Consider the following 25,008-nt stretch of genomic DNA (forward strand, 5'->3'; position numbering starts at 1 on the left):
ATGACATGCGTGCACATAAAAGCTTCTAGCCAGCATTAAACCTTGCAGGTCTTAAAGGGGCCATGGGACTCAAACTCTGTTCTGCTGCTTCAGACCAACACAGCTACCCACCTGAAACTATTTTGCATGGTTATTATTCATTCGCAGTATTCAGCCCAGTTGTCACCATTCAGTCACTGTTAACCAGGGCTGTGTACTGTAAATGGAAGCTTAAGTAAGCATTAAAATGTAGAAGCTTAAGATACCGTTGCCAATCCCCAGGTGGGGGTAGGGGATCCCCCAGTTTGGAGGCCCTGCCCCTGCTTCAGGGTCATCAGAAAGCAGGGTGGGGAGGGAAATGTCTGCTGGGCATTATTCCCTATGGAGACCGATTCCCATAGGGTATAATGGAGAATTGATCTGCGGGTGTCTGTGGCTCGGGGGAGGGGCACTGTTTTTTGAGGTAGAGGCGCCAAATTTGCAGCATAGCAGCCAGTGCCTCTCCTCAAAATACCCTCCAAGTTTCAGAAAGATTGGACCAGGGGCTCCAATTCTATGAGCCCCCAAAGAAAGTGCCCCTATTCTTCATTATTCCCAATGGAGGGAAGACATTTAAAAGGTGTGTGGTCTCTTTAAATGTGATGGCCAGAACGCCCTTTGGAGTTCGGTTATGCTTGTCACAACCTTGCTCCTGGCTCCACCTCCAATGTCTCCTGGCTCCATCCCCAAAGTCCCAGATATTTATTGGATTTGACTTGGCAAGCCTAGCTGAAGAGCAGGATGTCTTGGGTTCAAATGCTAACATCTTAATGCACTGGCTGGGTAGCAAGTGAAAAGAAGCTGCCGGACTGGACTCTGCTCTGCTTCTGAGTCATCCAGTTCTATTTCAGATTAAAACACCCAGCTATGTTCCACCTTCTTCTTAGCAATGACGATCTTGTCCTCTAGGCTGGGGCGGTCTCAGCAATAATCTGACTGGCACTGCTGTTGTGGATTGGGTTGCAAGTCTCCAGGTGAGGCCTGGAGATCTCCCGCTTTTACAACAGAGATCAGCTCCCCTGGAGAAAATGGCTGCTTTCAAGGGTAGGCTCTCCGGCATTGTACCATGCAGAGGCCCCTCCCCCCAAACCCTGCCCTTTCCTGGATCCACCCCAAAGTCTCCAGGTATTTTCCAACCCAGACCTGACAACCCTACCAATGGCACTCCCGCACCCAACATTATTTTTTTAAATGCCATTGAGGACAGCATAATATCATTCCCAGGGAAAATATGGAAGTGACACCATGCTTCTCCAGGGATCACCAGAAACTTTGTGGTAAAACCATAGAGTTTTCTGTGATTCCTAGAGAGGACTGGCATCCTTCCAGGGAAAAATCTACCCTACCATGGAGGCTTATGGAGTGACCTTGGGCCAGCCATACTGTCTCAGCCTAACCTACCTCACAGATTTGTTGCTGTAAGGCTAAAACAGAAAACAGAGAATGATATTGTAAGCCATTCTGGGTCCCCACTGAGTAGAAAAGTGGGGTATAAAGTGCTGGGGATGCTGGGTATAGTGATTAAATCACACCCACCTAACCACACAATGATTCATTCTCACATGTCACCATTTGTTATTCTACTTGTATTGTTAATTCCTGCCACAGTGGGATGATTGACCACCAGGGTTGCCAGGTCTGTGCTGGGAAATTCCTGGAGACTTTGGGGGTGGATCTGGGATAGGGCAGGGTTTGGGGAGGAGAGGGTACAGTGTACAGCATGGTACAATGCCATAGTCCACCCTCCAGGGGAGCTGATCTCTGCCAGCTGGAGAACAGTTGTAAAAGCAGGAGATCTCCAGGCCCCACCTGGAGGCTGGCAGCCCTACTGACCACTTCAGAGTCAGACTGTGCCACCCACTCTTCGGCATGGCCTGCATAAGAATTCCATCAAATTATTGTGTCTTCAACTTCACCGACACATTTATTGACCGTTCTCCCCCCTCTGTCTTTGAAGGATTGCTGTCTGTCTTCCAGGAGATTAATTTGCAGGTAGATTTTGGACTCTGGCTCCTCCGAACCCCCACAACAGCGTCCCAGAACATATTTCCAGATAAGAGCTTTGAAATATTATCTGCCTTGGGCCAGGCATTGCTGGAAAGGTTTTAGGTAAATGTCTCCCTTATGACGCAAGGATGGCTTTTCTGTGAGTCCAGTAGTCTTGTTAAATGCCCATGAATCAATAACCAGGTGCTTCTCTGTGTTGGGTTTCTCAGTCCCCGGAAGAAAAGGATTTGTTGTCTCTGGTCATTGTGGTGTTTTGCTGCAAGAGAGAGAAGGAGAGAAGCACGTAGGCCTCTTGAGACAGGAGCTTTTGAGCGTCTTCACTTTTCTTCTGGAATGGTGCTCCAGCAGGTCAAGGCTGCTGGGGCCATCCATCCTGAGCTAAGACAAAAATGTGTGAGCAGGCAGGTCAAGAGAGGTGTCAGTTCAGCAAGGCAACCAGCATGTCAGGCGGCCATTTCAAGGGATTATTTTGCATGCAAAGTATAATTTTAGCAAGTGGGTACCAGGCATCTAATCCTGAGGATTTGGCATGGTATAATGGTCAGGGCATCAGTCTAGGATCTGGGAGAAACAGGTTCAAATCCCTGACACGGAACATCATAAGCCTCTTTGGCCCCTCTCCCTGGGGAGTAACCCTGGGCCAGTCTCTCTCTCTTTCTCAACTACTTTACAGGGTTGTTGTTAGCAGGGGTGGAATTCTAGCAGGCCACGCACCCTTGATGTAGCCAATCCTCCAAGAGCTTACAAGGCTCTTTTTTGTAAGCTCTTGGAGGATTGGCTACATCAGGGGTGTGTGGCCTAATATGCAAAGGAGCTCCTGCTAGAATTCCAGCCCTGGTTGTGAAGATAAAATGGAGGAGACAGGAATGATGTAGGCCTCTTTGGGCCCCTTTTGGGAGAAAGGTAGAGGTATAAATGAAAAGTAAAATTTTGAAACAGAAGAATATTATCCCGCCCCCCACCAGGGAGGACACTGATAGTTTTTGTATGAGAGGACTTTTAATGGGGTGTGTTCTTGCAGATATTGGTTTGTATTCATTGTAAGTAAACCAGATAGCCCGGGACGGGGCGGGAGGTAATCACATCTCGCTTTAATGGAAGTAGAATGTGTGGAAGTGGGCAGTGGAAGCTTTTTTTTTTAGCATGAAGTTAAATAATACCACCTGATAACTCATTAAAACATAAGAAGAGCTCTGCTGGATCAGACCAGTGGTCCATCTAGTCCAGCATCCTGCTTCACACAGTGGCCAACCAATTCCACTAGAGGGCCAACAACAGGGCACAGAGGCTGAGGTAGGGTTGCCAAGTCCAACCCCAGAAATATCTGGGGACTTTGGGGGTGGAGCCAGGAGACTTTGGAGGTGGAGCCAGGAGACACTGGGGTGGAGCTAGGGGGGAGGGGGGAAACGGCGCCGGGGAGCGTGGCAAGCCGCCCCATCTCGGAGCGGGCGATGCCGCTGCGCCGCTGCCGCCTCTTCTCTGCTCGCCGTGGCTGCTCCTCCGAGATGGGCTCAGCCTGAGCCCATCTCGGAGGAGCAGCGACGGTGAGCGGAGAAGAGGCAGCAGCGGCGCGGCGGCCTCGCCCGCTCCGCTCCACCTCTGGGGTGGAATCGGAGGGGGGGTGGAGGCGGGCCGGGGGCGTGGCGAGCCACAAGTCCGGGTCCTAGAAGGGCCCGGATTCGCGGCTCGCCATGCTCCTGGCCTGCCTCGCCCTCCCCTGCGCTGCTGCCGCCTCTTGGCTGCTGCTCCTCCGAGATGGGCTCAGCCTGGGCCCATCTCGGAGGCGCAGCTGCGGTGGGCGGGGAGGGGCGGCAGCGGCGCGGCGGCCTTGCCTGCTCCGGGATGGGGTGGCTCGCCATGCTCCCCGGCGCCGTTTCCCCCTCCCCCCACTTCCGTTTTTTTGGGGAGCGGGGGAAGAGGGTGGAAATCCTGGGGTCCCCCGCCAGGGCAGGAGGGTTGGGAAGCCTAGGCTGAGGCCTTCCCCTGACATAGCCTACTGACTCTGGGATTTCAGAGGCTGACTGCTCCTGAATGTGAATGTTCCCTTTACCATGGGTAGTGGCACCAATAGATCTCTCCACTATGGATCTGTCTAATCCAGTGTGGTGTAGAGTGGCGGACTCTAATCTGGAGAACTGGGTTTGAAACCTCACTCCTCCGCCACATGGTTTGTTGGGTGACCTTGGGCCAGTCATGGTTTTCTCAGAACTCTCTCAGCTCCACCTGCCTCACAAGGTTCCTGGGGAGAGGAAGGGAAAGCTACTTTGAGACTCCATATGGTAGAGAAAAGAGGTATATAAAAACTTCTTCTCCTCCTCCTTCTTTAAAGCTGCAGTTCTAACCAAACTAACTTCTTGTAGATCTAACTGATATCAAAGAGACAGCTGGAGGGACCAGTTTTAAAACTACGCTGGTTGTCTGTGAGCTTTCTGGGGCCTGCCATGGGAAAAGTGGGGTTTAAAGGCACAAATAAATAAAACGAAGGGAGATACAAGACCCCTTCAGGGAGTTGACTTCTGTCTTTGCATAGTCTCTTTATGGCAACTGCAAATGCTAACCAAGATGTTCAGGGGCTGGGCCCTTACAAAACAAACATTCCCTGCTTTAAAAAGGCTCCTTTGTAGTAAGGGCTGCTATTGTCGCCATCTGAACAAGAGTCCAGGCCAATTGATAAAAAGATGAGACTCTTGGTGATGGGAGGGGGGAGGTACTGAAGAACAAATCCAGGCAGCCCTCAATTTATTAATCCCTAGGAATTAATTGCCCACTCAGACTGGAGCAATCTTAGTGTTTGTCAGTGGCAGTGGAGTTTTCAGGCATCCTCTGCACAATCCAGGGGTATTTCAGTTGCTGTCTAATAATTAATTCATCCATGTTTCCCCCATTCTTTCTCAATGTTCCATCATCACATTCTTAAGGACCAACGATGCTATTTCCCTCTGAGAGCAAGCAAAACCCACATTCAAAGGCCTGCAAAGCATTTTAACCTCTGACAGTGCTTGAGACTGCCTTTCCTCCTGGTATCAGCATAAGCATCTGCAACAAGATTTTTTCACACCATGTTGGCACACATCCACACAACCAGTCAAGCACTGGCATCTAAAAGCAGAGTTGAAATTCAGATCTGTAAAATGGAGAGCATACATCACACAGTAGTTATCAGATTCGAGTGACCCAGGTTTCTCAGAAAGCTGGCTGGGTGACTTTAGGCCAGTTGCCCACTGGCAGCCTAACTTACATCTAGAGTTCCCAGGTGTGTTGGAAAATACCTGGAAACTTTGGGGGTGGATCCAGGAGAGGGTGGGGTTTGGGGAGGGGAGGGGCCTCAGCAGGGTACAATGCCATAGAGTCCACCCTCCAAAGCAGCCATTTTCTCCAGGGGAGCTGATCTCTGCCAGCTGGAGATCAGCTGTAAAAGCAAGAGAACTCCAGATCCCACCTGGAGGATATAGCTACCAAGAGTCACACAGAAAGTGGAATTGGAGAGAAAACCCCGAAGGCTCCATGTATAAACACCTCTTAAAGATGTCAACCAATATCTTTCCAATAATACACCAAGGAATCTTCAATGTGATAATAAAGTTTTACTTTTCTTCATTATATGCCCAAGCATGAAGGTCTCACTTTAAAAAGAAATTCCAATCCAAAACGTTTGGAAAGTGATACCTGCGTAATCACATTGAAGATTCCTTGGTGTGTTATTGGAAAGATATTGGTTGATGTCTTTAAGAGATGTTTCTATACGGAGCCTTCAGGTTTTTCTCCCCAGTCCCACTGGTAAGTAGGCTGGCCGCCCTACTTACCTCCCAGGGCTGCTTTGAGTATAAAAGGTGGGGGTATCAATTAAGCAAAATAAATAATAATTCTATACAGTAGGGCTGTAATCTGGGGAAGGAGGCAGAGTCTGTCTGTTGCCGCAGACACTGAAATGAGTTGGTGCAGGTGTAAAATGCTGTTGAGTTTTCAAGGCAAGAGACAAGCAGGGTCCATTGCCTCCCTCTGCATGGTGACCCTGGACTTCCTTGATGGTCTCCCATCCAAACACATACTAGAGCAGGGGTGGCCAATGGTAGCTCTCTAGATATTTTTTGCCTACAACTCCCATCAGCCCCAGTCAGCATGGCCAATGGCTGGGGCTGATGGGAGTTGTAGGCAAAAAAAAACATCTGGAGAGCTACCGTTGGCCACCCCTGCACTAGAGCCAAATCCACTTTGCTTCTGTGGTCTGACAAGGTCATTCATGTCAGGGCACTTTAAAGTTAAAGTCACAGAAATTTCTCTGGACTGGCACCCACTTCCTTAGATGCACGATTTCATTCTGTATTTCTATATCTTCACACATGCACAAACAAGAGAAAAAATATTTGAAGATGACGGAGCCATGAAATGAAATGCAAAAGTGACAGACACTCTCTTTAATGATGAAGGGAAGTACAATTCCCAAAAGCTCATGCTGGAATAAATTTCCATATTCTTTAAAGTGCCCAACTGGACTCTTTGATTTTTCTTGCTGCTGCCAAGTCTCCATCTGGAATTCTCTTTAAGCCCAAACGCATACAAGATAAAACACAGTGACTGTTCCCAGCATGAGTGGGTGATAACACAACCTCCCTGGACTTAACCTAATCGAATGCCATCAGTGTTAAGCAAAAATCCATTATATTCGTGCAGTCTTAGAAAGACAATGACCAGGAGTCCATTATCAATTTGAACTACTTTTGTAGACGAATGCTGACTTTTTAATTAAGGTGGCCAATGTTGATTTCAGATTTCTGTCCATTTATTCTGCTGCCTAAAGGCCAATCTGGTTATCCCAGTTAGACAAGCAGGTCAATGAGCCCCTGATGACAGAGCCAATTCTATTTATTTATATATTTTGCTGAGAAGTTGCTGCCAGCCCATGGTGGCCCCATCGGGTTTTCAAGGCAAGAGCCATTCCAAGATAGTTTGCCACTGCCTGCCTCTTCATAGCGACCCTGGACTTCTTCCTTGGTGGTCTCCCTCCCAAGTACTAATCAGGGCCAATTCTACTTAGCTTCCAAGATCTGACCAGATTAAGCAAGCCTGGGTCGTCCAGATCAGGACAAGCCAACATTAGGCCTTCTGATAGCTGTGGGTTTGGAGAACACAGATGAACACACTTCATCTCCCCCCATTCAGTGCCAAATTCGGCTTCTGTTGCATGCATGTTTAGGAGGGGCTTCTGGCTTCTCGCCATCATTTCTCAGAAATGTCAGGGGCCAAATAGCACCCCCTCGTGATCACTACTGGTTGAGAAAATGGCACCGGGGCGATGGCTTAATCCCCATCTCCGTATATGCCGTAGCTGCACAATCTGAATCAAGCACCACACACATGGGGATTGAAGATAACCTGTGATTTATGTGTGACTTAGAAGGGCAGTCGGGGATGGGAAAGACCTGTGCCTGAGACCCTGGAGAGCTGCTGCCAGTCTGAGTAGACAGTACCGACCTTGATGGGCCATGTTGACTGATTCAGTATAAAGCAGCTTCACGTGTGCTCATGTTGACTCTAATATAGCACACAGGGCAGGAACCCCAGACTCAACCTGTACACTTTGTAACACATGGTTGATTGCCTTGAGGATCTAGTAAACCTTCGAAAGCAAGTCAGGTTTGAGTCTCAAAAGCATAGACCTTGATAATAGGGTTGTCAGGTCCTCTCTGGCCCTGGTGGGGGGGATGTGTGGGTAGGGCAGCCAGGCCCAGGCTAGGAAACTCCAGGACGTTTGGGGGAGGGACCTCAGTGGGGTACATTGCCCTGGAGTTCACCTTCCAAAGCATCCTTTTTCTCCCGGGGAACTGATCTTTATAGTCTGGAGATGAGCTGTAATTCCGGGGGATCCCCAGGATGCTCCCTCTAAGTTGTGGGGTCTTGTGAGCAAAAGTTCTACTTTGTGGGCTACTGGCATTAAAGCTGTGAGCGAGAGGTTTGGCTACTGCATACATTCGTTCACTCTGCGGCCATCCTTTCTGAGTTAAGAGAAAAATGTGTGAGCTGGAGACTAAAAAACTGTGCGCTAGCTTGCACTAACTCAGCTAGAGGGAAACTGATCCCCAGGTCCCACCTGGAAGCTGGCATCCCTACACGATCATCTTGTTGGTCTGTAGGGCACTACACTGCTGGGAGTCCAATCTAGCTCTTGAAGAGGAGAGTGAAAGCGGCTTCAGAAATGCCTGCCCCCCTCCCTTTCACATAGCCACAATCTCAAGGGTTTTACGGGGAGACAAAATGAGCCTGAAACCAACTTCTAGAACTAATCTCTGCCCCTTCATAGACTTTGCTCCGTTCCCAGTATACCTGTTATTTTCTTCACTCAACATTTATATGTTTTACAAAACCGTTCCCCACTTTTGTTTGCCTGCTTGTCAGCATTTCTATGGGATCTGCACTGGGAAAGCTACTGAGGTGTTCCCCCCCACCCCCTGAAGACGAAAACACCTCTATCAGTTATCATCACACCTTCTGAGAATGAATGGCCTTTCTTGCCAAGAGACAGACTCTCTCAGGCTGAATAGCTAATGCAAATCGCATTAGGATCTGGGTTTAGGAAGTCCTGTTTACCTGCGCCTGAAGCTGTAATTGTTCTTGCAAGGACTTGCGTATCTCCCTTTTGTTTCCAAGGGCTCACACATTGTTTCCAGGCTGGAAAGCCAAATACCACCTGAGACACCATTCAGGGAGATGTAGCCACCGCCGAAAATTCACTATCAAAGCATTGTGGGTTTCTTTTCTTTCTTTTTTTCAGCAACTTGACGCTAACAGAAGTCCAGTGGCGCTTTGAAGAATAACGGAGACAAACTAAGCAAACACTTGATGTCACAGGTTCTTTTTGCAACCAAAAGATCTGTCTGTCACTATAGGCCAAAAGCAGGGAATGTGTTTGTTCTGGAGATCTGAGCACTCCAAACTGCAAAGCCCACTTTCAAAGCAGCAAAACATGGACTGTTTTGGAAGGAAAATAACGGTTTTCCCATTGAGGGACCTCAGATAAGATTCTAAACCAGAACTCAGGATTCCTAGGAAGGCCATTTTGAAACAATTGATCATAAAGCATTAGGTATCTGTCCACTGAAACAAAAAAAGAGGCTATGAAGTAAAGGATTATGAAGCTTCTATGCTGTTTTTTATATCTCTCTCCCCAACCCACTGGTTAAACTGCAACGTGCTCTACATGGGGTTGCCCTTGGAGATTTGTCTGGAAGCTAGTTGGTACAGAATGCTGCAGCCAGAACTTTGAATGGAACAGATCACAGGGACCATATCAGTCCAGCAGAGTTTCATCTATACTGCCTCCCAGTTTGCTTCCAGGCCCAATTCAAGGTGTTGGTAGTAACCTCGAAACCTACACAGCTGGGACCAGCATGCCAGTTTGGTGTAGTGGTTAAGTGCACTGACTCTTATCTGGGAGAATTGGTTTGATTCCCCACTCTTCCACATGCACCTGCTGATGTAATCTTGAGTCAGTCACAAGTTCTCACAGAGTTGTTCCTCTCGAGAGCAGGTTCTGTTAGAGCTCTTTCAGCTCCACCTACCTCACAGGGTGTCTGCTGTGGGGATGGGAAGGGAAAGGAGATTGTAAGCCACTCTGGGATTCTTTCAGGTAGTGAAGGGCGGGATATACGTAAATCACATTTCTTCTTCTTCTTCTACCTTAAGCACTACTTTCTCCCATATGGACATACCCACCAATTCCAGTTATCTTTGGAAGCCCTGCTTGATGTCCCCTTGCGATTTGAGGCTACAAGGTGCTGGTCATGACCTTTAAAGCCCTATATGGCCAAGGGCCTGTCTACCTGAGGGACCGTCTCTCCCCATATGAGCCCCAGAGAGCACTGAGGTCAGCTGGTAAGCACCAGCTGAATATACCTGGGCCAAGGGAGGCCAGATTAAAGACCACCCGGGATCGGGCCTTCTCTGTTGCGGCCCCACTACTCTGGAACCAACTCCCAGAGGAGGTACGGGCCCTGCGATGTGTAAATCAATTTCGCAGGGCCTGCAAGACATACTTCTTCAGAATAGCCTTCGCCCATGCCGAGCTAAGATAACGTCGCTGTGTATGTTTCTTCTCTTCTACTGAATTTAAGATCTATTTAGCACCTTAATGTTAATTTTAATTGTAACTGTACACTGATTTAAGATAATTTTATTGTTTCACATGATTTTATTATACTGTATTGCTTTTATATGTTGTGAGCTGCCCTGAGCCTGCTTGTGCGGGGAGAGCGGGATACAAATAAAAAGTTATTATTATTATAGACAAGTGGCAACCTGAGAAATAATCTTCTTAGTTTTGGCACCAAAACTTTGGAACTCCCTTCCCAGGAAGATTCATCCTTCTCCCTCTATTGCTGTTTTCCGCCAGGGAGTGAAAACTTGTTTGTTGTTGTTTCGCATACCACCACTAACAGCTATTGGCCCTCTTCCCTGGTTTTGGTGTTATGTGTTTGTATTGATTTTATAAATATTTTAAATGTTGCTTCAATGTTTTGATGTTTGTTGCCTTGGGGGACTCTTTTTGGATGGAAAGACAACACAGAAATGTTTAAAATAAAAGGAATAGAAAAAAATAAGCATTTAATGATGGTCTTTAGGAGGCAAATAGATTACCTCTTCTTCAGAGACAGCAAGATAAGGGCTTAGCAATATATTATGTTATCTGTACATTCCTCAGGTCTACAACAAGAACCTTCAGTCAGGTGTCCCTTGTGGGTCAGTACTTGGAACTCAATTCCCAGGCCAATGGGGGTGGGGTTCAATTCAGACTGGGACTCCAGTGTGTGGAGAGGTCAACTGAGACTTGTCCATCATGCTGTTTGGTGTAGTGGTTAAGTGTGCAGACTCTTATCTGGGAGAACCGGGTTTGATTCCCCACTCCTCCACTTGCACCTGCTGGAATGGCCTTGGGTCAACCATAGCTCTGGCAGAGGTTGTCCTTGAAAGGGCAGCTGCTGTGAGAGCCCTCTCCAGCCCCACCCACCTCACAGGGTGTCTGTTGTGGGGGAGGAAGGTAAAGGAGGTTGTGAGCCGCTCTGAGACTCTTCGGAGTGGAGGGCGGGATATAAATCCAATATCATCTTCTTCTGCTACTGCTTTCCTAATCTGAATTTGACCCAGGGAGCTGCTATCTGCCTCTTTTGGGAAATCTACTTGTATTGATTGTTAAGATTTGAGTTTACCCAACTGGGAAAACAAGCAGCACCCAGTAAGTTCTAGGTTGGGGCAATGGTGCAGCTAGATGCCAAGTATGGAACTCACAAGGCACTTCTGATCAGAAGTTCTCCTGGTGGACCTGGGGAGGCCCAGAGGATAATGTAACATAGGGTGAGGTCCTAAGTATCTTTCCCACAGCAATGACCCCATTTTGGCCCTGCTCTCAAATAGTGGCTGTCAGTATCCCACCTCTCCCCCCGCAAAAAAAAAAAGTATGAGGAATGATGCCAAAGAAGTGCGTAATGTGGTTCCTCTCAGCTGTCTACACCTGATGTACATTACGGCAGCAGTTCTGATAATACGGAAGATTCACGTATCAACAAGCATGGTTGAGGCTGGCCACAGAACTGATGTGGATGAATATACAGTTTGGTAGGATGATGGTCTGTGGCTGGAACAACATTCTCTACAGCAGGGCTGGCCAAACTTGCTTAACGTAAGAGCCACATAGAATAAATGTCAGATGTCTGAGAGCTGCAAGACATGAATGTTAGAGAGCAGGGAGGGAGGGAGGGAAAGAAGGAAGGAGGGAGGGAAAGGAAACAACTTTTATCTTTAAATGCATTCTGCAAGCCACCAGATGGCTTGGCTTGGAGGTGATTTAAAAAGACAAGTGCCTTCTCCAAGCTGGCTGATAGGCCAGTGAGGGCTTTGAGAGCTACACAATATGTGTGAAAGCGCCACTTGTGGCTCCTGAGCTGCAGTTTGGCCGCCCCTGCTCTACGGTATCTCTTTCAGCTTCTTTGGGAATCTTGCAATCCGATATCTGCATGCAACATGCTTTGTGCTGCTAAAAATTCCAAGGAGAAAACAGAGGAGAGGCAGGATGACGGCTTCTGGTGGCTATTGTAATGAGTCTTCTTGCCAAGTGGTGAATCTAAGGATTTTTTTATTTACTTCATTTATACCCACTTTTATTTGCAATATGGACCCAAAACAGACTTGCAACATTCTCCTTGTTTTCAATGTGTCCTCACAACTGCCCTTCACACCACAAGATCAAGAGGGGCACTTGAAGGCTGGGCGAATCTGAGTCTCCATATCACTGCTTTGACTTTTGAAATGGACCACAGAGAATATGCTTTCACACAGAGGACAACTTAGATCCACGTTAGTTTATATAAATCTGTATTGGAAACTTGTCCTTTATAGGAAAGGGGAAAAAAAACACACTGGTATGAACAGAGCAACTGAATTTTGAACATAATTTAATAAGAAGCTTCCGGTTTAAAAGGTAACCACAGCAAAGACAGAAGAGAGCTGGTGGCAGATGCCCTTTTGCCATGAAGATTTCTCTTGCTCACACCAGTCCCCGGCAATTACAAGCAGTGACCTGACCGAGTCAGAAGCATTATTGCTCAATTAGATGTAATGATCATTTTCTTTCCTTCATGTGGTCCTCTCATTAACAGCAGCAGAAAATTCGGGGAACAGGAAAAGTGAGCTTGAGGAGGCAGTCGATATCAACCTGACTCGAGAAAGTCGATTTTGCCTACACGTTACCACTTAAAGTCTTAAACTCATCAGAACAGGAAGTTTAAACAGGGTGGAGAGATAAGAACTGACGGGGTTGGAGACACTTCCATAGAGACTGCCATCAGAGGCTATTGGGATGCGGGTCAGAAAAATGTACCCTCAGACAAAAAACACAAAAGAAATCTTGGATGGCTGAAAGTCAGCAATGAATACGTATGGGCAGAACACTATGTTAACTGGCTTGCTAATATCTTCTTTTGGTTGCTAAAGGAGGGTGGTAAGTTGCTGGGCAAAGGGATCCACTACTCGGCACAGGAAGATGCACAATACTTTTGACTCTTTTTGGTTCAAGTGTGAGTGAAAAATTCGCCATTTTGCCAAACTACCACGTCTGCTCTCTGTATGGAAACTAAGGCATAGGTGTAAAATTCCCTCCAGATCTTTTGTTGTGCTGGCCGACCCCTCCTTCCACCTGCTTCTGGGGCTCTGCTTACACTCTTTTTTTTTTGCCACTTGCTATGGCTATGGCACTGTCACTGAAAATGACATCCCCGAATCAGGCTAATTTTGGGGATTAGAGAAGGGTGATTTCACATCAGTAATGCTGCCTCTTCTGCTTCTTCACTGGGAAGAACCATCCGTGGCACATTAAGTTAAACTAACAAGATATTTCACTTGTGTGTTCTTAGGATGAAGTCATGGCCCTTTGCCCCTCACTGTTGTCATTCACTGCACCAAACTCCAGCAGGAGGTCTGCACAGAATTTGACCTTGAGAATGGAATAAATTTGTATTCAGCTGCTAATGCATTTAAAAAAAAAATTGGAAAGGGGGGGGAGGACAAGAGATGCTAGTAATGGGCCAATCAATTGCAAAAACAGCAATCTAGACCATGAGCAACCCAGATCTTTGGGAAGGGGAGGTGCAGTTAAAACAAAACGCTGGGTTCAAAATCTATTGTTTGAGGTTACTTTCATGTTTCCATCACAACTGTTAGTTTGATGGCTGCATTTAGTAATATTTAGAATGTAATTTTTTCTTACTGGCCGAGTAAACAAAGCAGTGATTGCTTGCTACAATTTAAACGCTTCCCCCAAAAGTCTAAGTGTCCTTTACTCGCCATTTCCCCAGAAGGAATCCATACTGTGAGGGTTCCTCCATCTGTGGAGGGGAGGCAATGGCTGGCCTGAATTAATGACTCCATGCCTGAGCCCCTTCTAAAGGCTTGAAACAACAGCAAGAGATTCCATGTCCCCCCCAACAGCTGGAAAACAGGGTCACTGTTTCCCTTTGCTATGGCTCATTTTGCACAAAGCCAACACGTTTTAGGCAGAGGGAGCTTTTAAAAGGAGCTGGAAATGAAACAAAAGGCAGGTATGTTTTTGGATAACTACACTGTAGCAGGGCACCAACTCTACTGGATTCCTGCTCGCACTGCATATAGCCTAGAAGTTGACTTGGTCCTGCATATTGCTTCTGCGGGGGCACTATGCAGTGAAATAGGGTCGGGGTGGGTGACAGAGATGGGCCTTTTCTCACTCAGCATACAAAGAAGGCAGGTTGTGGCCAAGGAAGGTCCTGTGTGCTCATACACCTAGTAACTGCAGGTGCCTTTCTTAGAAAGGCTGCCTCATGGGGCTCATTCAGACAGCTGAAGTTCCCTGCATGAAGGCTGCTGGGAGTGAACAAAGCTGCCACCGGGACTGCAAGCCAACTGGGACCACATCTTCAGATGGGGGTTTGACACGAAACCACAAAACTGCACAAACTGCAGCTGCCACTGAAAGAGGCTCCATCAGTGAGCCCAGTTGGGCTGTAAACCCCACTGGCAGTCCTAGTCCCAGAAGCTGTTGTGCTGTGGCTAGTGACGGGATCAATTAGTCCCATGCTATGAGAAGAGCGGCTTTAGGGACTGGGGAGGGAGGTCAGAAGCAGACAACTTGTTTTTCATTTCTGGCCAATAAGAGAGGCCCAAACTGCCCCACCACTAATGATCAATGTTCTTATTAAACACTGGCCAAACTCTCTGGAGATAGTGATAAAAAGCTAATCAGAAACAAAAACTAAATGAGGTAGGTTAAAAACAGCAACACAGATCCAATTATCTTGTATCTACAGATCAATGGAGGGGAATATCCCTCCTTGAAGAAAGCAGAAAAAGAAACATTGCACATAACTTAAGTTTGGAAATCGTTTGAACAGAGCATACAACAGGATAACCCCAACTGAATACATACATACTTCTGAACACACAATGGTGGTTGTTATATAAAATGGAGCAGCAAAAGGGGGCAGGGCAGGAACAGAAAAGGCAATTCTAAGCATTAGGCTCTTGGCCAACAACGTCTGCTATATTTCCCTCTTGCATTGTGCTCCTTTCATATTCCTTGAGCCAAAGAGTAAGTTTCCCCTCCATATATGGAAGAGGAACCCATCAGACAAAGAAGAGGTCAAACGTCCATTATGATTTGAGACTCCCATTTTGCAAAGGTTTAAATGTTTTTGGCTGCTGGTAAGTTCAGTAGGAGTTGCAAGAAAGAAGGGGAGGGGAAGACAGCATCTACAGTAACCACCCCCTTAAAGCAAGTGCAACTACACAGAGCAGGTTGGACCCAGTGCATTGTATCCCAGCCACATGCCCTTGTTCATCAAATTGCTCACACACTCTTTAGCTAACCAGTCTCCAGAATCTCGTTATATATCTCCATTCGGTTCTCTGCCTGCAGTTTTGTTCCAATGCCTTTCACGTTATAGCTTATAAAAAGGCAAAGTAATACTAAGGCCAACTTTTGGGAATGACAGCCAAGGACAGCACTACTGGCTCTCTCAATGAACACCATTATATAACGATCCACATGGAAGTATGGATTGAGAAGCTGATGAGGAGGTAAAAAGGTACCCTGACGATATTATAGTTTAAGGCTAGTTGTTTAGCCATTTGGAATCTCCCAAAAAGGGGATAAGGGGATCCTATTTCTCTCACTGGAAATTCATCAACCTGGGTTGTGTTGTTTTTTTTTTCAAAGTAACACACGGAAATGTTGGTAAAGGCAAACAAAAAAATCACAAAAAATCAACCAGCTCAATGGCTAGGGCCTCCAACAAAAAAGATAAAACGGTACATTTATTGTGCTGTCTCTCACCAGTTTTAATTGGTAACCTTACAACATACTATATATTCAGTGCTAGCAGGCAGACAAAATTAAAAACAGAGACTCCGACACTTAGTTCTGTCCCCATCCTTACAAATTGAGGGACAAGGAAAAAGAAAAATGTTTTAAAAATTGTATAACCCACTCTATCACAGCTTAATCTGAAGACCTCAAGAGATTTCTTCTGCTAAACCTCCTGCACGCTTCTCCCCCAATACAGTGTCGCATTCCAGTGATCTTGAACAAACCTCCGCTTCTAAACCACAACAGTTAAGGTGTGTCGTACTCTCGGAGTGCGTCTGTGTGAGTGCAGGTGTGTTCACGGAAAGAAGCAAACATGTTCCACAATGTCTCCTTTGCCTGCCTTCTAAAGTGTTAGTCCGTATGTTCCAATGTCCTTTAAAATTAAAAACATTGGGCCTCAAGGAAAGGTAAGCACCGAGAGCTCTTGTGTTACCAGTTCATCATGGAATTTCTGTTGAGGGTCATGAAAAAAACTTGGCTACTTCCTCCAGATCGCACTGATGCAAAAAATACCTGTTTGGGAGGAAAACATTCTAATTAACTGAATTGCAGGATCATCGACTTCATTATCTTTTTTTTTCTAAAAAAAAGACTGCCTATTTTTCTCATGTATTTTGTTTCAATTATCACATTGCACATCTCCCATTCAAGTACTTGCCAGGGTCGGCCCTGTTTAGCTTCTGAGATCTGATGAGATCGCACTCGCCTGGACTATCCAGGTCGGGGCACGTTAACAGTCTTTAGATGGCTGAGGGCAAGGACTCTGCACATTTGAAGCTTTTAAAATGGGCTTACCTTGTCATTTCTTTCACACAGAAACTTTAACCGCTGAGCACGCTTATGCATAAATACACCGTCCAAATGTCCTGTCTCCACGGATCGGATCTCAATCGCTTTTTCACCCCAGCCCATTATTTGATTGGAATGGATGTACGCTGCCAAAATACAAATTGGCAATGTATTATTATGGGAACTGTTTGGAACAAATTACGTTTTTACCATCTGTTGTCATGGCGGTTGGGAAACATGGGGTTTACTTTTTTAACTTCTAGTTCTACTTGCCACACTACTAGTATGAGGGGAATGGAATCATACATGACCTTGTTTTCTGCTAGTGCCATTTACTCATAATGGTAAAACATATATATTTTTTTATTTGGACTGTGGTCGTTTGGTTTATTCTAGGCATGTGATAGACAGGCACTGAGACCAAAGGGGAAGAAGAATCCAATATAAAAACTGTTTATTAAAGAACATTTGGTTAGGCAAGACACTTTCTGATTGTTCTGTTTAGTATTACTCTAACTAAGGGCGGCAGTGGTTCCTAAGGTAGTTCTTCTGCTAACAGAATTCAAATGGCCAGTTCTCCCTTTCTCCACTCTAAATTAGCACTCACAGTCATCACATAATTTTACAGTTTCTTCATCTTAAAAAAGTATAATCTTTATGTACACAACTATTATTTACTCTATTGGTCTGTCTACCTATTTATTTATCCTCCCTCCCATAACTTCCTACCAATAACTGTTGAATGACAGCATTCTTCTGCATTCCTGGTCAAAAGAAGCCCTGCTTTCTCCCCACAGGCACACTTTGCAGGAAGCTGGCCTGTGCAGTGGAAATGCCCCAAAGATCAGGCTAAAGCCCCCCTGAAAAACATCCAGGCTCCACCATCAGAAGCACATAAGATTAAATTACCTGGGAAAATAATTCTAGTTTAGACTTCTCACCTCATTCTGAATGGCTAAAGAGAAGAGGCAGGATTGACATACCCACGGAGGTGGGCATTTCTCCCCACTGGAGCACCACATCCTTTGTAATCCGCCCGTAGGTGTTGACGTAGACCCCTTCATCCTCATAGCACACAAGCATCTCCATTCCATCTGTCTTGGGCAAAATGACAATGGCATGAGGTGTGATATTGCCTTGAATCTGCATATGGAAGAGAACACACAAATACAAGCAGCATTAGATCAAAATTCACTCATGAGTGGTAAACTCTTCTTGGTATATGTATGCATAATGGCTTACATACCTAAATTAGTCCTGAACAACATATGCTTTGGGGGGGCCACGCTAAGTGAGGGCTGAACACAACCTGCTAACAAAACAAGGGCTGACACATCTGGTAAGCCGTAAGATATGGTTGTTTTCCCATGAACAGCTATAGAGACGTGAAGAACTAAGGGGTCAGCAGCCTTTAGCATCATAATTTAGAGCAAGAGATTAGCAAGGAGATGGCATATGAAAACTCACTGTATAACTGAAAATATACAGTTTAACATTGCTAATAATTGACATAAAATACGGATGAAGAGTCTGAGACTTTTCAGTCAAGGGGAAAAAAATAACAAGACTAAGGGGGTCATGATCCTAACCTGGACAGCCTAGGCTAGCCTGATCTCATCAAATCTTGGAAGGTAAGCAGGGTTGGCCCTGGCTAGTACTTGGAGTGGAGGCCACCAAGGAAGTCAAGGGTTGCTACTATGCAGAGACAGGCAATGGCAAACCACATCTCTTGGTCTCTTCCCTTAAAAACTGTACAGGGGCACCATAAGTCAGCTGTGATTTGATAGCAAAAACACAGCAACTAGGTGGAGGGGACATGATAGAGGTTTCTAAAATTATGCATGGGATGGAAACAGAAAATACAGATAATTTCTTTTCTGTTTCTCCCCTAATACTAGAAGTTGTGGGCACCTAATTAAGTTGATGGGCAGAATTTGTTTTTGAAATATTTAGACCACCGATTTGCTCCAAGCAGTTTATGTACAAAAATATAAGTGAAAGATTCATAATAAAATACACACTCAGTTAAGAGTAATGGTTGAATGACAGCATTAATAATGAGTCCAGCATCCAGGAGAGCTGATGAGCCCCCAACGTTTAGGACAGCCTGAAGAGGCAAACACCTTGGAGAACTGTGGCACAGCTATTTCAAAACTGTGGAGCAACTCCAGAAAATGCCTTGCAAATTATCTGAGTTTAATTCCCTGGATCAAATTGTTAGTAAATGCCACCCAATGGTCTACATTTCCCGTCATGTAATGCTCAATAATCCTATTTGCATAGTACTACCAAATTCTTGGACTCACATGAGATGGTATATAGATGTCGTAAGAGTTCCCCGAATCCACGTCAATCACATGGAAACCAGTATGTGACCCAAAGATGACCTTTAACCTCTGACCTTCTTCTACTGTGAGATCAACAAGCAATGGTTTGTGCTGGAGATCTGCAAAAGACTTTTAAAACCCACTCAGTCAATTTTGTGGTACACAAATGATTTCCTTAATCCCTAACGTGCTATGGTAGAAGACACTTGGGCTTCTCCATGCCTTTTAAGAAGTGTTTATCTTTTATCTTACCTGATTACTTTCATTGTCTCAATGTGTTTAGACAGGGACCCTTATCATACAAGAGGATGCAAAATGTGGGAGGAATGTTTGGCTTCTTCCTTTGAAGTAGCAGGTTTCCTGACAACAAATCCACTCCACCTGTTGGATGGATATTTGTCCCAAGTCTTGTCTTTAAAGGTAGACTAGTCAGCCTCTATTGTTGGTACTGAAGCTCCATAAAGGAATCATTTCCGTGTTAGTTCAGGAGGCCACTTCAATGGATCCTGCGGAAACTGTAAATTCCCAATGGCACCCCTGGATAAACTGGATGAGCCAGAAGTAGGTGAGATGATGACCAAGAAGGAGCTCACACATGTGGCCACATCCCAAGAGAAATTGACATGTTGCAAGGGTTATTACTGAATTCGGTTCTATGAGAGGGAAGAGGATGGTTACAAATTCTTCCTATCCCTACTAGGGTTGCCAGCTCTGGGCTGAGGAATTCCTGCAGATATGGAGGTAGAACCTGGGGAGGGCAAGGTTTACAGGGAACTCAGTAGAATAGACTGTCACAGAGTCCATCCTCCCAAGCAGCCATTTTCTTGGGTGGGAACTGATCTCTGAAGTCTGGAGATAATTTGTAATTCCAGGAGTTCTCCAGGCCCCGTCTGGAGGTTGGCAACCCTCCCTACCAATGTCTTTTCAAGCCCATTGAGAAATCATATAATTCACACTAAAGCCAAGCATGAGATACAATTACATTATCATCAGCATCTGTCAGAAGAACATACTGTAAATCAGGAGTCCCCAGCACCTTGCCCATCGGTGTCATGGCACCTGCCAACACCTTTCCTGACACCTGCCAAATGTTTTGAGAAAGTGTCTGGAGCCAAGTGAAGCTTTTGCTCAGCTAGGGTTCTGATTAGCTATATAGATTTCCCCCCAAATAAATTTTATTGGTCATTTTGTTATGTAGCAATACAAATTTATGTGTCATTAAATAAATATTTTTCCAAGTCACTGGTGTCAGACTTATTTTTACAAGTATATAACTGCATAGCTATATATATATATATATATATTTAAAAAAACATTGCTTTATCAGCAGCTGCCGCTACAGTACAAGGATCTTAAGTGGAGCTAAGCTGCAGCAGCCATTTTGTGGCTGGCCTTGCCCTTTGTGAGAGCCATCTTGTGGCACCCACTTTGTGCCAGAATTCAAAGGTGCCCAAAAGCTCAGGGAAGCTGGGGGACTCATACTCTAAATTATATGGTAAGTGATTTTGAAGAAAGCAGAAAATGGGTAAGTGATTTTGAAGGAGAATATGGAGAGTGATGGTGGGAAGGCAAAAGAAAGTAAAATAAAGCTCACAGTATCGATTCCTGAAAATCTGAATAATTCATATGCCAGAGGATAAACAGGAGGACTATGAAATACTTTAGAAATTAAGCAGCTGGCATACCAGGAAAAGTGAACACGGGGATGTTTAACAGCAAACAGCAAATTGTCAGTAGTTTATCTTTAGTGTGCTTTTTCTTTTTGAGTCCAAAACCCCTGGAAACACACACACTCAAATATGCCTAAATGCAACTGAGATGGTGACACAATTACACTTTGGCCTGCTTTGGCTGAACTTTTTTGTGTTTAGACATTAAGCATGATGGAGACTGGCCTGGCCTGCCTTGCTCAATCAGCTTGCTGGGCATTCCATGAGGGTTGCCAAGAATGGCCTTGCAACTGGCAAGAGATGTGGGAGGCAGGAACTTATACATATTGGGAGGGGGGGTGGCCCTGGTGCAATGATGTCATTGTGTGACCTGGAAGTGACATCCTTTTTGCCAGGGTAAATGCAGTGACATTCGACCGAAACTCTTACATTTTAACTACAGAATTTAGGGCAAATGCTAGAATCTCACCTGATGAACTGATGTCACTTCTGAGTTGCACCAGAAATTGCACCATCATGTTAGGGACACTGATCATATCATCCCCCCCCCCCCCCATTTCGTTAGCCATTTTCTTTCTGCTGCCCAGAAGAACAGTGGAGGGGAGTGGTAGCTCTCCCATCGTTAGGGAGAATATGCTATGAATACAGGTGAGTAGGTAACAGAATGTTAATGATAAACTTTCTTATAAGAGATAAAGACACATGCATGAAGACTTTTTGTAACATGAAACATACCTTAAATGCCATGAACTTGTGATATGGTTTAGGAGCCCAAGCATATATCTCTACAGCATTCTTTAAGGCAATCACCAAGAATTTGATTCTTTCATATTTCACTAAAAATGAAACAAAAGACATCCACATTTATTCAGACAAACGAGAACTGCCTACTTGCAAGGAAGTGTAGCTGAAATCACCTTGTTAGCTGAAGCATTAGTGCTATTCCTAAGAATAGGCAAAATCCCAGCTAGCAAGTTTTATTTATTTATTTAGTTTATACATTTCATCCCGCTTAAAGGGAACAGGTACCACTGTCCAAACCTCCAACTTCCAGGAAACGTGGCTCCATTTTTTGCTATATCCTGATCTAAAATGTTGCTCTAAGCAAAAGCAAAGCCAAACTAAATCTTATGTGAACAATTTAAAAACAATGCAAGCAACCTTATAGTTTTGCTGCTGTGTTCAACTTTATTATGAACAATTGTGTCATGGTAATAATTTCTAGCTTCTTTTGATAGCTGAGATATTTCTGAAGATAGATTTTGATGCATTTGCTTCATTACACTGCTGGCATTTATGTCAATTAACTTTCTTAATGTGTGACAGATATGACATATAACCTGTGATTATTAACTTATTGAAATAAAATATTTCAAAAACACACACATCTCACCTTTTTCCTAAAAAAATCAAGGTTGTTCATAATAGACAACAAGGAATTGCAATATAAATCAGTCCCAGAAGTGTTGTTCTTTACGAGGCTGCATTTTAGCAAATAATATTTCAATCTATTATAATATATCAAGTCAGATTATAGAACTACATACACCTGTTTACCGGTTAACTTATTTTAGCCACCTAAAAGAAAGGAAGAACGGTTGGTTTGATTCTGAATGTCAGATCCACCTGTGGAAATCAACAGGAATTCAGACTCAGGAGATCAGAATATACCTTAACCAATTTTAAGATTGCTAAAAAGAGCTGGAAACAATTGGTAACCAATGAAAAAGGGCAGCTATGTTTACAAAATGGAGAACCTTGTTACCTTTTTTTGCATTCTAAACCACTGCCCACTGTACCTCATGCCTCGACTGAAAAAGTATGCATGCACACGAAAGCTTACATTCCGAATAAAACTTTGTTAGTCTTAAAAGTGCTACTGGAGTTCTATTGCTTCAGACCAACAGGTGCCCACCTGGCTCTTGTTACCTGCTATTTATGATGAAAATTGTACCCAATTCTACCATGTTGTTTACAGCAGTTGTAAGAGTATTCCTTTTTCTACCTCTCTAGCTATGTTACTTACTTTTCTTTAGTTCTTTATATTCTGGTGATGATGCCATACATGTAGGACATGAACATTTTATAGAGATTGGAGAGCCTGAGTTTGGGCCATTAGTGTACATTAAAGTCATTGACTATTTGATGAAGAATAGGAAACTGGGAATGGCACCAGGTATGGGTGGAGTTAAAATAGACCTACTATAATCAAATCCAAAATGGTGGGCTGAGGTATTGACCCTATTATTCTCTATGATAAATCTCAGGGTGAAATCTCACTCTATCTGGAACAAAGCTTTGATGGTGCCTATTTTTATGAACAAAAGGAATAGTAGACAAGATCCACAGAATTATCTGCCACTGGAAAATTATAAAGCTTATTTTAGTTTAAAATTGACAGAATGGATAGAAGAATCAGAAATCTTGAAGGAGGAACAAGCTGGCATTTGTCAAAGATGCTCTGCAGTTGACCATTGTCTGGTTTTATTTCACTTGAAGAAGTATACTTCTTTTGTAAATAATCGTTGATATGAAATCTTTATGGATTTGATTTTGGCCATTGCAGTATTTCCAGAACTAGGCTGTAGCAGAATCTGAATTAAATTATGATTAGTAGGAGTCTATTATGGCTACTGATTAGATTATATCAAGGTACTGAAGTTAAAAATAGATGTAGTTTGGAAGGCCAAACCACAGACTCTATTCCTGCCTTTCAAGGTATTCAGCAAAATTCTCTCTTATCTCCCTGTTTATTCAGTTTTTATTTTAATGATATTGTCAAAGCTGTTTCAGGAGCCATTTGTCACGCACACATTCTTAACCAACAAGACCTTTCAATCCTACTTTATGTGGATGATACAGTATTATTATTCCATACGTCCGTAGGTCTGAAGCATAAAATGAAGGATTAATTCTAAATGCAGAAAAATCTAAAATAGTTGTTTTTTCAAGAGGCTCCCAGTTGCAGAAGAAAAAAGAACGGAGAGTAGCAAATATTAATATTTAACAAGTGACTGGATTTAGATATCTCAGACTGCTATTCTCCAAGGATTTATCCTGGAAAGCCCAAGTCTATTTATTTCTTAAAATGACATTACCTCATTTAAATTCTTTATCACTTTTTCATGCAGGAAGTTATTAGCTGCCAGCTATTAGTGCCTTTTTGGGAAAATCAACTAAATGATACTTTATGGTACTGGAGTCTGGGTAGAACACAGTTCAGAGGACATTGATTCTTTTCTGTAAAAGCTCTTGAGGAAAATAACCAGATTGCCTAAATGTGTATTGGGTACAGCTTTTTGACAAGAATTTGCAGTTCCTTCATTGGAGTTTGTTTAGATGTGTTTAGACTCAGGATTAAGATTCTGTTTATTAACAGAACTAAGCTCCTCCTCAGACTATGAGAAGACTCTTCAGAATGACTGGAAGAAGTTGGTTGATCAAAAACACCTAGGGCTTTCTGATTTTTTTGTATCATCTATGGAGAATTATAAAGCAGGGCTGGTGCAGGTTAAAAAAGAGGCTTAAAGTTAGATTTTAAAAGTACAAATCTGCAAGCAAGAAGGGTGAGTTCTCTTTCCTTTAATGGATTAGAACCTCTGGTAACCCTTCTAGCATATTTAAAATCCTTGACTATTCCCAGATACTGCCTGAATTAAAAGACCGATTTTCAGGAGTTCCTTTTTCAGGACACCTGTGCTTTTGTAACACTGGAAAAGACAGGTACCTTGGCTCATGTGGTCCTTTATTTAGTGAAGACAGACAAAGATGGACAATCTCCTTGTTAAAAAAGCATGAGTTTATGAATAATGATCAAGATTTCCCCTTTATTCTGTGAGATACTGATCAGAATATTCCTAAATCTTTGGCCTCTTTTCTTTAAGTAATTCAAAATAAAATAACATTTTTAGAAATTGAGCAGGAATAACCAGCACTTTGCATTGGACCTAGAAACAAGTGAGTCACCAGCACCACCAATGAAGAACTGAAGTTATAAGCTTTAAATTGATGGTGCTGAAAAAGAGTTTTGCTGGCACATTTTGACCCAACTGAGGTTTTCTGAGCCGTCATCAAGGGCAGCCCCATGCAGTGGTGTGACATTAGTCTATTTTGGAGGTTTCAGTTGCATAGATTGGCATGGCTAAGTCAGTAGAATCTAAATAATTTCCCTAATGGTGTGAACTGAGATTCTTCACATGGCTGAATGTTGCTCTCTAGGCATAAGGACAGATTTCTTGAGTTTGCTTGCAAATGTATGATATAGGATTGCAGCTAGGGGTGATTCTTAGTGATTCTGGGGTTCCGGGCAAAA

At 44.1% G+C, this 25,008-nt stretch overlaps 1 protein-coding gene across 5 annotated transcripts in view; it reads right to left on the reverse strand.

Annotated features, from left to right (window-relative positions):
* Positions 1 to 15,842: 15,842 nt before the first annotated feature.
* Positions 15,843 to 25,008, reverse strand: part of TNIK (TRAF2 and NCK interacting kinase) — a 373,221-nt gene continuing 364,055 nt past the window's right edge. For all 5 annotated transcript variants that reach the window (XM_060242507.1, XM_060242505.1, XM_060242506.1 and 2 more), the window contains 5 exons: positions 21,432 to 21,532; positions 19,006 to 19,155; positions 17,683 to 17,842; positions 16,706 to 16,845; positions 15,843 to 16,423 (listed from right to left, as the gene is read on the reverse strand). In XM_060242507.1, the coding sequence (XP_060098490.1) occupies positions 16,340 to 16,423; positions 16,706 to 16,845; positions 17,683 to 17,842; positions 19,006 to 19,155; positions 21,432 to 21,532 (635 nt within the window). In that variant the 3' untranslated portion in view covers positions 15,843 to 16,339. The remainder of the gene's footprint in view (positions 16,424 to 16,705; positions 16,846 to 17,682; positions 17,843 to 19,005; positions 19,156 to 21,431; positions 21,533 to 25,008) is intronic.

Source organism: Heteronotia binoei, chromosome 6 (genome assembly GCF_032191835.1).
Source record: "Heteronotia binoei isolate CCM8104 ecotype False Entrance Well chromosome 6, APGP_CSIRO_Hbin_v1, whole genome shotgun sequence".
NCBI lineage: Eukaryota > Metazoa > Chordata > Lepidosauria > Squamata > Gekkonidae > Heteronotia > Heteronotia binoei.